Source organism: Mobula hypostoma, chromosome 7 (genome assembly GCF_963921235.1).
Source record: "Mobula hypostoma chromosome 7, sMobHyp1.1, whole genome shotgun sequence".
In the NCBI taxonomy this organism is placed as follows: Eukaryota; Metazoa; Chordata; class Chondrichthyes; order Myliobatiformes; family Myliobatidae; genus Mobula; species Mobula hypostoma.
The window spans coordinates 148,886,197-148,902,810 of record NC_086103.1 but is presented as its reverse complement, the minus strand read 5'-3'; the positions used below and the strand labels follow the sequence as shown (position 1 = coordinate 148,902,810).

The 16,614-nt window shown below is 39.0% G+C and overlaps 1 protein-coding gene across 1 annotated transcript in view; it reads left to right on the top strand.

The window, feature by feature from the left end:
- Positions 1–6,233: 6,233 nt before the first annotated feature.
- The window catches only part of ubl3a (ubiquitin-like 3a), a 62,133-nt gene continuing 51,752 nt past the window's right edge, over positions 6,234–16,614 (top strand). The window contains exon 1 of the mRNA XM_063052894.1: positions 6,234–6,832. Coding sequence (XP_062908964.1) covers positions 6,806–6,832 — 27 coding nt within the window. The 5' untranslated portion in view covers positions 6,234–6,805. The remainder of the gene's footprint in view (positions 6,833–16,614) is intronic.

Here is a 16,614-nt window from a genome sequence, read left to right as displayed (position 1 = left end):
GTAGCACTTGGCTCCACATGTGGATTACTCTTTTGGTCCATAAGGAGATTTACTCTTTCCGTGGTCACCCTCTTGCTCCTGATAAACTTACATAATATCTTGTATTTCTCCTTAATCTTATTAGCCAAGGATAGTTTGTGGCCCCATTTTTTGTCTTCCTGATTTCTTTCTTAGATTCTCTCCTACACAATCTATATTTTTTCTTCAATAGTATAATTCATTTAGCAGCTTGCATTGTGGCTGACACGGTCAGCTCTAGTTTCAACACAGATGCAGTGAAAGTTGATTGATTAATGGCATGGAGGTTAACTTTATAAAAAAGTGCAAATTGCTTTTCTTGACAGCTCTGAAAAGGCTGGATATTGCTGGTATCAGTTACAAAGGTTAGTAACAATTTAAATCTCAGTATTTTTCACAGTTAAACAGCACACACAGAACTGTTCTCTGTGATATCATAAATAATTGTTGTTAATGTACTTATATGCTCTTAATATTGATTACAGTGATAAATTTCTGATAATATCTTCATTTACCTCACCAAAAGCCTTGTATTTTATTCACCAAAAAGAATAAAATACTTTCTTTTGTGAACTGAACCAGATGGAATTCGCACTATTTAATCAGCAAGAAATATACATTTGTATCCATGAAACTTTACAAGTTTACAGAGATATTGGCTTGTAAGCAAGAATCAAAATGAACAGGTAAATCTTATTTCATATTGTAAGAATCCAATGCTTGTTATGTTGATGTAGCATGGAAACTAAATAGACAAAAAGGTTTACTTCATTAATTAAAAATGCAACAAGCAAATCTCGGCTTTGTTTCATGATGAAAATAATATCCAGTGTCAACTTACAGAATGGCCAAATGTGCAGGTTGTCCATTGAAGAGGGCCAAGAGCATGGTCGCAAAAGATGAAATGAACAATCTGAAAGGTGGAAATAGTATAAGGGAATATTTATCTCTGGGTTCCTGCCTAAGTAACCATATTCTCAGACCAGAAAGTTAGACAACTAAGGCCCACTATTCCTCAAATAATCTATTTTGAGAGAAGTCTAATCAATTTGACACGGATTGTGGCATCCATGGCAAAATGATTTAAATGTATGAATTACACTGAGCAGTTCTCTATGAATAGTCATGATTGTCTGCAATATCTTAACCTCTTGACAGTAATACAGATATCGAGTTGATGTTGTTCATATTTATTACTACAGATTGCAAGGGCTAGTTACTGGATGAAATTATTTGAATTACGCATGTAACAGCAAAGTGTAAAATGTTCCTCAGAAAACACAACAAACTGAAATGGATTGCTTTACCGAAAAAATATAATGGCACCAACTGCAGTTGGTACAAAGCCAAACCATATGATCTTTTGAGCATGATATTTTACAAAATGGTCTTCTGGAGTAATTTGAAATTATAATATTAGTAGAGGCATGCGCATATGTAACCATTACAACTGTTGCCTTACAGCTCGGTTCAACCCTGACATTCAGTTCTGTCCGCGTGGAGCTTGCACATCCTCCTTGTGACTGTGCACATCTCCTCCAGATGCTTTGTTTTTTTTTTCTCACAACTCAAAGATGCATGGGCTTATAATCACAAAGTTATATGGAATGGAACTATCCTTTCAGTTTAACTCATCCACACTGATGAAGGTACCTGCTTGCAATGGCCCATATCCCTCTAAACCTTTCTTATTCATAAATCTATCCCAATACAGTATCTGTTGAACATTGTAATTATACTTGTCTCTACTATTTCTTCTGGCAGCTTGTTGACAAACTTGTCCCTCAGATCCCCTTACATCATTCTCCTCTAACCTTAGCCTTAGGCCCCTCTCTCTGGGGTTAGAAGATCATTATCATGCACCTTATCTATGTCCCTCATGAAACTTCTATGAGGTTATCCCTCAGCCTCATTTGCTCTCTGGAAAACAGTCACAGCTTATCCAGTTTCTCATCAAAACATGAGCTTTCCAGTGCCAATAGGTTAATTTGCTTCTGTAACTTTGCCCCTCAAGTGGATGTGAGTGGTAGAATATAGAAAGAGTCAAAGGTAAAATGTTACTATTCATTTGAAAGAGGACTGGAGTATAAAGACAAGAATGTAATGCTGAGGTGTACTAAGGCACTTATCAGACGACAAGCTGGAATATTGAGTAGCTTTGAGCCCCATATCTAAGAAAGGATGTCAGGGAGCCATTGTAGAGGGCCCAGAGAAGGCTTACAAAAATGAACCCAGGAATGAAAGGACTAACATGTGATTCGTTTGATGGCTCTGGGCCTGTATCCACTGCAGTTTAGAAGAATGTGTGGGATATCATTGAAGCCAACCCAATATTGAAAGGAGTAGATAGGATGGACATTCAGAGCATATTTCCAATATACTTAAAGCAGAATCATTAGTAGCAGACCAGTTGAATTGGGGAGAGAGAGAGCTTCGCACAAGTTAGGGGAAAAGAGTTTTTTAAAAAAGGAGCATTTTGCAGAGCTCAGCACATTAGCGGCAGACCAATCGATTCGCAATTCATTAGCAGGAGCAAATAAAAGTAAAGCAGGGTCAAACCAAAGCGACCATTTTTTGAGGGGACCAGTGTGGGAGTGCGAACTTGAAGCTTTGGCGAGGAGGCACATGCAAGTAGCAGGTAAGGCTTTTGTAGTGGTTGAATAAAAAGTCACTAAATTACAGCTAATTATATAAATGGATGATGCAGGATCAGGTGATGGGCTGTAGCTGCATGACATGAGAGCTGGTGGTCCCCATTGAGTTCCTGGTGAGCACGGGAAATGTCACGTCACTGTTCAAAAAAAAGATGCAGGCAAAAGGCAGGTAACTATAGGCCATTTAGTTTCACATCTGTAGTTGGTATAGTGCTCAAAGTTATCATTAAAGAAGAAAGAGCAAGGCATCTGGAAAGAAATGGATCCATCAGGCAGATGCAGCATGGATTCAACAAAGGCTGGTCTTGTTTGACAAATTTACTGGAGTTCTTTGAGGATATAATGAACGCAGTGGATAGAGGGGAACAGATGGACGTTATTTAGTTGGATTTTCAGAAGGCATTCGATAAGGTGCCGCACAAAAGACTTATCCACAAAGTAAGGATGCAGAGAGTTGGGGGTGATGTATTAACATGGATAGGGGATTGGTTAACTAATAGAAAGCAGAAAGTTGGGATACATGGGTGTTACTCTGGTTGGCAATCAGTGGTGAGTGGTGTGCCATAGGGGTCGGTGTTGGGCCCGCAACTGTTCATGATATTAACAATCTGGAGGAGGGTGCCAAGTGTAGTGTATCAAAGTTTGCTGATGATACTGAATTGAATGGAAAAGCAAGCTGTGTGGAGGATGTGGAGAGACTGCAGAGAGCTAGATGGGTTAAGTGAGTGGGCAAGGGTCTGACAGATGGAGTACAATGTTGTTAAACGCGAGGTCATCCACTTTGGAAGGATAAATGAAAGAGCAGATTATTATTTAAATGGTAAAAAATTGCAGCATGCTGCTGTGCAGAGGGATTGGGAGTGCTTGTGTGTGAATCACAAAATTTTGGTTTGCAGGTGCAGAAGACTATCAAGATGGCCAATGGAATATTGACCTTCATTGCTAGAGGGATTGAATTTAAGAGCAGGGAGGTTATGCTGCAACTGTACAGGGTACTGGTGAGGCTGCACCTGGAGTACTGCGTGCAGTTCTGGTCTCCTTATTTGAGGAAGGATATACTGGCTTTGGAGGCGGGGCAGAGGAGGTTCACCAGGTCGATTCCAGAGATGAGGGGGTTAGACTGAGGACAGATTGAGTCACTTGGGGCTGTACTCGCTGGAATTCAGAAGAACGAGAGGAGATCTTGTAGAAACATAAAATTATGAAAGGGATAGATATGATAGAGGCAGGAAAGTTGTTTCTACTGGTAGGTGAGACTAGAACATATCCTCACATTCAGAACGAGTTGATTTAGGAAGGAGATAAGGAGTAACTGTATTTCCTAGAGAGTGGTGAATCTGTGGAGTTCTCTGCCCAATGAAGCAGTGGAGGCTTCTCAGTAAATATATTTAAGACAAGATTGGATAGATTTTTGCATAGCAGGGGAATAAGGGTTATGGGGAAAATGCAGATTAGTGATGATGAGCCCCTGGCCAGATCAGCCATGATCTTATCGAATGGTGGAGCAGGCTCGACAGGCCAGATGGCCTACTCCTGCTCCTATTTCTTATGATATATACTTAGATAATAAGACTGTATTAGATGATGGGGAGAAGACACAAGAATAGGTTGAGGTGGAAAATGAGTCAGTCATGATCAAGTGGAGAAGGCCCGAAGGCCTAATTCCATTCTGAGTCTTAAGGAAATACCTTTTTCACTACCCTGTGTACTTGTGCAGAGAACTTTAGTAAACTCTGCAGCATCACTGCCTTGCATTGACTGTATGTGACCTGCACTGGCTTGACAGTGCAAAATACATCACACTACTTGCTATTCCTTGCCCCAGTTCTTAACTATTCAGATCTTTTTGAAATTCATTATCACAAGACAAAGGAGCAGAAGTAGGCCATTCGGCCCATCGAGTCTGTTCCGCCACTCCACCATGAGCTATACTATTCTCCCATCTAGTTCCAATTTCTGGCTTTTTTGCCATATCCCTTGATACCCTGACTAATTAGATACCTATCAATTATGATCTGCTTCACTATCAATGGGATCCCTAATTAATAGTAAGAGAAAAATAGAAGGCTATGGGTAACCCTAGGTAATTTCTAAGGTAAGGACATGTTTGGCACAGCTTTGTGGGCCGAAGGACTTGTATTGTGCTGTAGGTTTTCTATGTTTCTAGAAAAGGAGAAAAAGAAAATGGAGAAAATTTGAAAATTGAGGTTCAATGGGACTTTGGGACAAGTTCAGGTCTTCCTGTGGGTTAACTTGCAAGTGAGATGAAAGAAGGCAAGTGGAATGTTTGCATTTATTTCAAGGGTATCAAAGCCAGGATGTATTGTGGCTTTGTATGGAGCTGGTTGGACTGCATTTAGATTATTGTGTGCAATATTACTACGTAAGAAAAGATGTAATGGCCCTGGAGAACAGCCAGAGATTTCCAGAGTGAAAAGTTTATATTTGAGCATTTGATATCTCCGCTTCTGTACTCAAAATAATCACATGAATGGGTGAGGGTCTCATTGAAACCTGCTGGTTATTTGTATAGCACATGGTCAGCACAACATTGTGGGCTGAAGGGCCTGTAATGTGCTGTAGATTTCTAAGTTCTATGTAATCTTAAGAGAATAAAATTGAATTATCTAGAATCTGTTTTGTTTCATGGCCAGCATTGACTTGATGATCAGAAAGGTCTCTTTCTGTGCTGTATTACTCTATATCAGGGGTTCACAGAACCCCCAGTTAATGTTAAGGCTCATTGGCATTAAAAAAAGTTTTGTATGGTGCTTTAAGCAGAACTGCCCATTCAAAAGCATTAATTAGCTTGGTTTGAACAGCGCAAATCTGGCAGTAACAACAGGAATTGTTGGCTGATGTGTGGAAAAAAAGATTGATGACTTTCCATCAGAATTAGACACTGTTGCAATTAAACCACTGCTGAGGTTCCTGTTGTAATGAAGCACATGGATTAAAGATGACACCACTGGTTTTGTTTGCCCTTCTGGAATGCCTAGTGTTGCCAACACCTAACGTGTCAAAGTGGAAATATATTCACTCTGAGCAGGATCATATTGATTTACCATACTTGAAAAGCAAGTATTATGGAGACATCTAGGGCACTCGGATTCAATGCTAGGAGGCATTGACACTGAATTTACCGTGAAATTCAGTGCCCTTTAAATACAAATTAGAGATGTAGGAAACGCTGAGTTGGTTGAGGGAGCATATATCAGAAAGGATCAAAAACAGTCATCGTTTTGAAATGTCAGTTTTGTACAGTTTGATATCTGCGGAATGCTTCCAGCATTTTCTGCTTGAACACTCCAGTGGTACAGTACAGTACTTAGCTTTTAGGCTCCCCCTTTAAATGTCCACTTACGTCATTCCATGCGCAACGTATGCGTGACGTATAGAGCGCATCCATCGTGCTTTCGGAATGCGGCAGGCTGTCCGCGTTGCTTCGCGGGAGATGTAGTGAACAATCTGCCCCTTTGATTTTGAGCGACGTAAAGTTCCTGCTCATTGACTACAATTCCCGGCAGGCTCTCGCGCAGGTCATACCGGAAAGGACGCAGCTCCCAGCCGCTGGGTGATCAGCCTTCTCCCCCTGCGCCATGTTTGTTTGAGAGAGCGAAGAAAATGACAGGACGGGCTGCTGCAGAGGGATTGTCCTGAGGAGAGGGAAGGCAGAATGAGCGTTTGAAAAGCTCTGCTACTGGAATATGAAAGGGGCAACTTCGCGCTTCTTTTTCTGTCGGCCCTTGAATTGTTGAGTACGGACGGTGCAGCTGTCTGTTTTCAGTATCCAACTTACGGCGGAGCAAGTTCGGGTCCGCTGCCGATTTTGAACTTGACGATTCTCCACCTCTCCAAGTGGCTCTCTCGCCTTCCATTCGTTTGTCTTGCGGAGACCACCGGCCATAAATTTAAAAAAAAAATTCTGGTCTTTTCCTTCTGCGCGAAACCTCAACTCGAGCTGCATTAATTTGGAAAGATTTGAGACAGAACTCGTGTGGTTGGTTCTGAATTTCATTTTGTTTTGCTTTCTTTGATTTCAATCCGGATTGTTTGGAAGGAGTTGGCAGATTGAGCAGAGAGTTCTGCGGATAAAAGAGGCAGTGATTGTTGATAGACGGATATAATTAAAAATGTCAAGCTGTATACCGGCGGACATGGTAAGAGACATTACACGGATCTCAATTTCATACCGGTCTCACTCGCTCATAGTTCACTAACCGAATCTTTACGCCCCAACACCTCAGTAGTGGGGATTAGAATAAACAGAAACGCACTTGCTAAATGGTGGTGGCAGCGTCTCCTCTTCAAAGAGAAGATTTAGTTCAACTTCGTAATAAGGAAACTCTTTTTAGTTTCCATTTGTAACTGACAGTTTTTTTAAACTGGCAAATCATGTAATTTAATTATGCGTTGCATGTTGTAAAATTGCTTTTATAAAAAAAAGTCCTTATTTTGAAGTATCGATTGAACCCGAGAGTAGATCAGCTGAGAACTGGGTGGCGCGAAGATGTATTTATTTGCGCTGCAGTTTCTTATGCGTCGAAAACTGGCTAATAGGGTTTTGATGAAGCGTATTCTGTCGAATTATTCTTAGCTTCAAAATTTAATGAAATTTGTGTGCAAAAGATTTTGGGGAGGCGGGGTAGCTCCTGTTTAGTTAAGGGATTATTGAAGTTTAACAGTTCCGGCTAATCTGTTTCTTTCCTTTCGATCCATAAATTCACTATTTCAAGGTAAATATATGAATGAAACATGAACGTATTTTCTTCATATTTAAAATGTAGTGGCCGTTAATTACCTCTTGGTAGGAAATTGTTCTGTTCGTTTTCTGCTGAAGCTTTGTTTTGGTTACCGTTTGGTGCTCATTCTTCATCGTTAGGCACAGGAAGGGAAAATTGAAGCTGCTTTGAGTGTATCCGTAACTGCAGCAGACATGGAACCAATGTCAATTAAGTGTCTTTCACTATTTGCTTTTGAGGCTGAACTAAGGATACACAATTATAAACCCAACATATTTATAATAATAGCCAAAGGTATTATCAGTAATGACAAATAACCAATATGTTCTATTTCGCAAGAAGCTCAGATGCCAAACATATTTCTTTGTTGCATTGTATTTCTGAGAACTATGTGATCAAACCTATCAATGTGTGACTAATCCATAGCAGTACTTTAATATCAAGTATAAGATCACAGTAATATGTTTGGTAGTGTTCATATTTACTGAGTAGTTGTATTTACAACAGAAATGGCAGCAATAGAGCCACCTTTAACTCATGACAGATTACCTGGGTAGTGTAAATAGGTAAAGATATATTAGTCTAAATTTTTTAAAAAGTGACTTGTGATGCAGAGCAGGTAATAAAAAACTACTTAAAATCTGTAATAGAATCAGAAATGATTGGAAATACTAGTCAGGCAGCATCTGTGGAAGAAGGAACAGCTACTGAAACAGTTCTGATCAACAGTGTTCAGCCTGAAAAGTTAACTTTTTCTGTATATTTCAAAGAAAGCATTTTGACAGATTGCCACATCATTTGCATTGTTTTTAAGTTTTTAAATCAGTGGAGAATAAGCTGTTATTTAGTATAATGCCAGATGTAACTGCTGTTAGGTTATTTCACAAATCAAGCTGTGTTCTGTACAAGGCTGAAAAGATGTACATTGTAATGTGAATAAGTGTGCATTATCAGTATGCAGAGATTTTTATGATCTAACCAATCTCATTTTGGAAATTTGCTGCTAACAGAAAGCATACAATTTCTGGTTGCTAAGGTGTATTGCATCTTGTAAGGGACTGCATTCAGTTTCCAAATGGAGGCAAAAAACCATGTTTATTTCATGTTGTAAATAACTTCCAGGCAAATTGCATTTTTCACTCTCTCAGGATGTCTTGGGCATCTTGCATTCAATTAAGTTGTGTTTTGAAGCATTTGTTGATTTATAAAAAATACCAGAACAAGATCTCTCAAATGAAGCTGAGATGATGACAATCTCCTTTATTAATGTTGGGAGATAATTGTCCAGGGAACCAGGGGATAGCTCCTTTACTATATCCAAAATTTTTTTTGCATATTCCTGATGGAGTAGACAAAATCTTGGCTTCAGTGCGGGCTCTTTCGGGTCCTGAAAATTCTACATTATCTGCTAAAAGTCTATGGAGTGGGATTTTATCATTCTCACGTTGATGTAGGAACTGTCCACACTATTACAAGGTGATTTCTGCAGAAGCCAGATGTGAATTAAAATCACTGCAGATATTTTCAAGTTACTGTTAGTATTTATTTGCCAAGAGACATGCCTGAAAAATCAATTGTTTCAAGGCTTGCTCCTTACTCCTGATGTAAAAGGAATTCAGGTAGTTAATTATAGTTCACATACTTCCTTCAGAGTTATTTTACTAGCAATAAAGGTACAATTTGAAAATAATCACTTCTAACAATGTATTTTAAGTCTCAAAACTCAGGAAATAAATTTCAAATATTGAATGCTTAAAGATTTATAATGTAAAGATTATTGCTAGAATAAGTGATTATTTTCAAATTGTAGTTATTGCAATTCATTGTAAATGTATCAGAATTTTAAATTGTAAATATAAAATTATGATACATTTCTTTAGCAGGATGACGAAGAAGAAATAATATGGGCTAGAACGCTCTGATTTTTTTTAACTTCAGAAGCAAGAATGAATGCAGTGTGTGTAGAGAGATTAAAGTCTATTTTTGATTTCTGTAAAGATCCTATATTAATAAAGATCAAGGGATTGGAATTGAATTTTGTGTTCTTAGCTGATGCTAAATGTTTAATCTTCAGGTCTGTCTGTAGTGTTTAGAGATATCCTTATGGCACAAGTAATTTGAGCATTTCTTACTCCATTTAAGGCCATGTTAGTTATACAGAGAAAAGGCAGCTTCCATGAGATGTGCTTACTTCAGTTTTTGTTATTAAGGTAGGACAGAAGAGCGAGAAGAACCTATCTGAAATGATAATAGTCAAATTCATTTCTAAATATATGGTCTTTTAAGTGGTTTAATCAATAAGGTTAAGGGGGTAAAGTATCCCAGTACATAACTTTGTCAAGTGTCAGTTATTATGAGCAATTTGTGGTGAACATTGTTCAAAGGACAACTTGAATTTTTTTATTTGAGCATTAATATTTTACTTTCCCTGACAGTTATTGAAAGTTATATTTCATGATGAGGATGTAATGCTGAGGCTTTATAATGCGTTGGTCAGAAAGCACTTGAAGTATTGTAAGCATCTAAGAAAGGATGTGCTACCATTGGAGAGGGTTCAGAGGAAGTGTCATGGATTCTTGATTACCTGACTGGCAGACCATAGTACGTGTGCTTGCAACACTGTGTGTCCGACAGAGTGATCAGCAGCACTGGGGCTCCACAGGGGACTGTCTTGTCTCCCTTTCTCTTCACCATTTACACCTCGGATTTCAACTACTGCACAGAGTCTTGTCATCTTCAGAAGTTTTCTGATGACTCTGCCATAGTTGGATGCATCAGCAAGGGAGATGAGGCTGAGTACAGGGCTACAGTAGGGAACTTTGTCACATGGTGTGAGCAGAATTATCTGCAGCTTAATGTGAAAAAGACTAAGGAGCTGGTGGTAGACCTGAGGAGAGCTAAAGTACCGGCGACCCCTGTTTCCATCCAGGGGGTCAGTGTGGACGATTACAAATACCTGGGGATACGAATTGACAATAAACTGGACTGGTCAAAGAACACTGAGGCTGTCTACAAGAAGGGTCAGAGCCGTCTCTATTTCCTGAGGAGACTGAGGTCTTTTAACATCTGCCGGACGATGCTGAGGATGTTCTACGAGTCTGTGGTGGCCAGTGCGATCATGTTTGCTGTTGTGTGCTGAGGCAGCAGGCTGAGGGTAGCAGACACCAACAGAATAAACAAACTGATTCGTAAGGCCAGTGATGTTGTGGGGATGGAACTGGACTCTCTGACGGTGGTGTCTGAAAAGAGGATGCCGTCCAAGTTGCATGCCATCTTGGACAATGTCTCCCATCCACTACATAATGTACTGGTTGGGCACAGGAGTACATTCAGCCAGAGACTCATTCCACCGAGATGCAACGCAGAGCGTCATAGGAAGTCATTCCTGCCTGTGGCCATCAAACTTTACAACTCCTCCCTTGGAGGGTCAGACACCCTGAGCCAATAGGCTGGTCCTGGACTTATTTCCTGGCATAATTTACATATTACTATTTAACTATTTATGGTTTTATTACTATTTAATTATTTATGGTGCAACTGTAACGAAAACCAATTTCCCCCGGGATCAATAAAGTATGACTATCACTATGGAGAGGGTTCAGAGGAAGTTCACGAGAATGGTTCTGGGAAGCAAAGGGTTAATGTATGAAGAGAATTTGATGACTCTGGGCCTGTACTCGCTGTTCTTTAGAAGAATGAGGAGGTAATTTCATTGAAACCAACCAAATATTGAAGGTCCAAAGTAGAGTGGACATGGAGAGAATATTTCGTATAGAGGGAGAGTCTCCAACTGGAAGGCACGGCCTCAATAGAAGGATGCCCCTTTAGAACAGATGAAGACTTTATTTAGCCAGAGGGTGGTTAATCTGTGGAATTCATTGCCACAGACGGCTGTGGAGGCCAAATCATTGGGTATACTTAAAGCAGAGGTTGATAGATTCTTGATTAGTAAGGGTGGCAAAGGTTATGGGGAGAAGGCAGGAGAATGGGATTGAGAGGAATAAGATATCAACCATGATGGAATGGCACAGCAGACTCAATGGGCTGGATGGCCTAGTTGTGCTCTTGTGTTTGGATATGAAGAACAAGGCAAAGGAGGAGGGAATGTGAAACTGACATTTTAAGAATTATGTGAATGGTTGCTTGCAACATTCCCTCTACTTTTTTTTACAACTGCACGGACCAACCATTGCTCTGAACAGCAAATTTTTACAGGGCCTGAAGACTGTGTGGTGCTCTAAATGTTTTTCTTTGTAATATGCATACTATGAATGTTTAGAATGAAAATTGAAAAATAACATTTTTTTGAACTAACATAAACCACAGTTCACAACACAATAAACAACTGACAGGCACAATGGCAAAAGCAAAATTTTTTGACTGTAGATTGTTCATCAGTTGTTCTGTGTTTAGTGTTACAATTTGTAACAGTGTTGTAACTTGAGACACGACGACATTAGTACATTGAGCTCTGAAATCTTTCAAAGTAAAGACGGTATGTTTATTATTTAGAAACATGGATTATATTCATTAAAATAATTACAAGTTATTTCACAATCATGTTAACATTTCAAATTAGCATAATTTTAATTTCATTTGTTCCATTTTCCAGCACTGTGGGAACCACTCAGTGTTAGGTGGCATTTGTGGAATGTTAACATATTTGGTCAAATAAATTTTATCTTCCATCTTGCATTGTTGGCTAACCTTTTGCTGCTCTGATGGTTTTATCATCAGGCTGGGGAATTTGCCCTGGAGCCTGTGCTGCTTTAAGTGTGGTGTAAGCACGACAGTCCCTAATTGAATGTTGAGGTGCGTGGGGGGGGGGGGTTAAGAGTGATGCAATGGCTTTTGTAAGTCATTATGTTTATATTGATCGTGGGTGTGCTTTTGTACCTTTTTGTATATTTAAAAAATTTTTAACATTGTTCTTAGAAGAACTGAAGACCCCTAACTACAAATATAACTATGACAACTCTAACTGGAAGCTAGGTTTCTGTTGGAAGCCCAAGCTGGAGCAAATAACATGGTTCAAGGGTGTTCAGTTTTGAGACAATGAAAGGTCTCTCCATTAATGTCCTTTGCTTAACTGTTAAGAGATAATATCACTCTTGAGTTGCATGCAAGAAAACCAGCATTGTAATCCAATCTGCTATGATATTCAAGATCAGGGATGTTATTGGAATTGCTAACCTTCCAGTGAGAAATTGAATGAAATCTTAGTTCTTGTGGATATCAAAGATGCTGTGACCTTGTTAAAGAGGAAGTAGTTTGCATGTGGACCTATATTTCTCTCAGCCAAAATCACAAGGAGGAGGGTGTGCAATGTACAAAATGTATTTTCTTAGACAAGTATTTGCACAGTCAACTTAAGTTAACTTATTGTTCCTTCTTTTACAATATTTATTTTTGTAATTTATAGTAATTTTGGCTTTGCACTGTATTGCAACCGCGTAAGAGCAAATTTCACGTCATATAATTTAGTGATAATAGTTCTGATTCTGACCCCTCAAGCATCCTCAACTGTCTTGGGTAATCTCAGTGTACCTTCTGATGTGCATTGCCATCTGCCCACATAACCTTTCATCCCCTTGTTTATAAAAATTCTTCCCTCTTACCTTAAAAATGTTCCAAATACTTCCTGGAAAGATGATGTAAACTGTTTCATTGGCTTATGACCTTCCAGAGGAAAAGAGTTTTATCTTGTCTGTATCTTATTTTTAAAACATTGAACTCTTTATTGAAGATTTTTGCGTTTACCCTTTCATAGTTCATTTTGATAGAAAAGAGTCAAAATATCTTCAGATAGTTTTGAAATGTTCACAAGTTCTTTTTTACAGCCAGTAAACTGTTGTAATGTTGAAGATAGTGGTTTATATGCAAGAAGCTCCCATAAAGAACAATTGTCATAATAATTGAAAATATTCATTAATGGATAGCTATTGACCAAGGTATGGGGAATAACTTTCCTGCTCATTGTTGGTATAGATTTGATGTATTTTTTAACCTCCATAGGTATCAGGGCTTAAATTCTATATCTGATCTGAAAGATGGCATAACTAGCAGTGAATTTTTGTGCAGAATAACAAAATTGACACCAAACTACCAGGAAGGGAGACCAGATTTGGAGATTCCCTCAAAGTTTTCAAAAATAAGATTCATGGTTTTGCTATTAACGAAGGAGTGAAAGGAGACGATGAAGAATGGAAACAACAGGAATTCTGCAGATGCTGGAAATTCAAGCAACACACATCAAAGTTGCTGGTGAACGCAGCAGGCCAAGCAGCATCTATAGGAAGAGGTGCAGTCGACGTTTCAGGCCGAGACCCTTCGTCAGGACTGATGAAGAAAGGGCCAGATTTGGAAAAGTGATTAGAAAGCAATGTGACTTAACCTGATTTAAGATTGGCGAGTTCAGGATGAATCTTGGCTAAGTGGGGTTTATCTTGATGTAATACTTTTCAGTGGAGTTGAGTTTGTAGAGGCTAATCGTGCACCACATTTAGGTATATAAAATTTAGACTTTAGCAGGAGTGACCTGGGATAAATACCCCTCTGATATTTTATTTGCTTATTTTATGAAGCATATTACTCTTGCTCTGATCAACTTCTATTTTGATTATGATCAAGAAGAGAATGTATTGCTACTTAATCCTTTTCATGTATAGCATGTGGGCATCACTGGCAGCATATCGATCACCTCCCAGTTTCTTTTGCTATTTCTACTCTCCCTCTGCATCTGCCTCTAACCTTTCCTCAGCTGAACCCACCTATCACTTACTGGCTTGTACTCCACTCCTTCTTTTCATTGTTTTATATTGGTTATCTACCCTCTATCTTTTAGTCCAGATGAAGGGTTGAGTCAAAATATTGACTGTCCATAGATGCTGCCTGCCTCACTGAGTTTCTCCAGCATGTGTATAGCATCAGCGTTTGCTCTCTATACTTGCCTATGAGAAAGTGGTGCAGAGATGTTATGTTGAGAACTACTATAATCCTCTGTGATGCTACAACGTGGTTATTGGATGGTGAATTCCAAGGATTCAACTCAATAAAGTGATGGCTTTATAATTCCAAACTAGGGTGGTGATATTCTATGGGCCAGCTGCCCCTGGCAGATATAATGGTTTAAGCAGTGTTGTGGGAGTAGTTGAGTTGACTAACTGCAGAAAATTTTGAGTGAGGTGCTAAGTTGCTTGAATATTTTTGCTTTTGCAGCCATTCAGGTAAATGAAGAATATTCCTTCACAGGCTTAATAGTCATAGTCATACTTTATTGATCCAAGGGGAAATTGTTTTGAAGATGGTAGATGGGCTTCTGTGAGTTAGCTGAGTTATTTACCACAGTATATCTAGTCATATGACTAGGCTTTAAATTTTTGTGAAAAGAAAGAACAATCAAAATTTCAGGTTATTCTGTTTTGTAGCATTCTGATACACAAGCTCCATTTTTTTTCCCTCACAAATAGAAGCTGAGTGTTCCTGGTGTTTCCTGTTTTGTATTTCAGATTCCCAGTATTTTTATTGTGTGCGTATATTTATAGTTTATTATTTTTAAAAAAAAAGCTTCAATATAAGGTTGTACCACAGTGCTTTAGTCATAAAAGCGTATGAAATATAAGAAAGAGGCCAGACAGACCGTTGTATCTGGTTCGAGATTCTGGTCATCTCTTTCCTGGAATTCAGGTTTTCAATATTAAGGTAATTAAATTATACTACCTCTCTACCTTAGAGCCTCGTTGAGTTGAAAATTGGAAGAATTGTTGCCATCTGGATGAAGAGATTTCTAATAATCTCTCTCCTGATTGGCCTTTCCTTTATTTAACATAGTGATCCCTAGTCCTGGACATTACTGCCAGAGGGCATTGTTTCTGTATTTACATTGTAAATCACTAAGGATTTTTAATGTTTTTATTCTATTAATCACTAAAGAGTATTGGCTGGAGTTCATATAAAATCTATCCTCAAGCGACACATCCACATTCCCATTAATTAATCGTTTGAACCTTTTCACATGTTGCATGTACATCCATCCTTGCCTGTGGACAGTTGACCTGTACCCACAATTCTAGATGCTGCCTTGCTCTATACAATTGGAGCAAGACATCTCTACTTTTGAACAAAAATCCTCTTGTAGTAGGGGCAAGTTACCAGTTTTCTCTAGATGTGGCCTCATTAATGCCTTGTAGTGAAACTTTGGTACTTTCCCAGTGTCCTTGCAATAAAAATCAGCATCCTGATTGCTGCAACAGTTTTCACTTCTGTTTCATTTATATGAACCCTCACCACCACCCTTGCCTTTATGCTGATGTTTATCCTTCTTCAAAAGTGAACCACTCCATGTTCTCCGACATTGCACTCCACTTACTGACTTTTTTCCCCACTTGTTTCACTTTACATTTTTTGGTTCTCATGGCTGATACCATTTTAAAGAACTCTAATAAGCTTCTCAGCCATGATTGCCTTTCAAGGGTCATGTGATGATGCTTGATGAGATTATAACTTACAAAATGTTCTTCTATAGTAATTGGAGTACTGTGTCCAGTTCTGGTCGCCTCACTATAGGAAGGATGTGGAAGCATTGGAAAGGGTACAGAGGAGATTTACCAGGATGCTACCTGGTTTAGAGAGTATGCATTATGATGAGAGATTAAGGGAGCTAGGGCTTTACTCTTTGGAGAGAAGGAGGATGAGAGGAGACATGATAGAGGTGTACAAGATAATAAGAGGAATAGATAGAGTGGATAGCCAGTGTCTCTTCCCCAGGGCTCCACTGCTCAATACAAGAGGACATGGCTTTAAGGTAAGGGGTGGGAAGTTCAAGGGGGATATTAGAGGAAGGTTTTTTACTCAGAGAGTGGTTGGTACATGGAATGCACTGCCTGAGTCAGTGGTGGAGGCAGATACACTAGTGAAGTTTAAGAGACTACTAGACAGGTATATGGAGGAATTTAAGGTGGGGACTTATATGGGAGGCAGGGTTTGAGGGTCGGCACAACATTGTGGGCCAAACGGCTTGTATTGTGCTGTACTATTCTGTGTTCTATGTTCTGTTACTTAATTGAATTCAATGTTTTTCCAATAACCAAGTTCACAACCATTGCATCCACTATCTCTGGCCACTCTTAGAATTAGAGGACATTAGCCTTTAACATTCTCAGTTTGTTTGACACCAATTGTTATGGTGAAGGTATTAATTC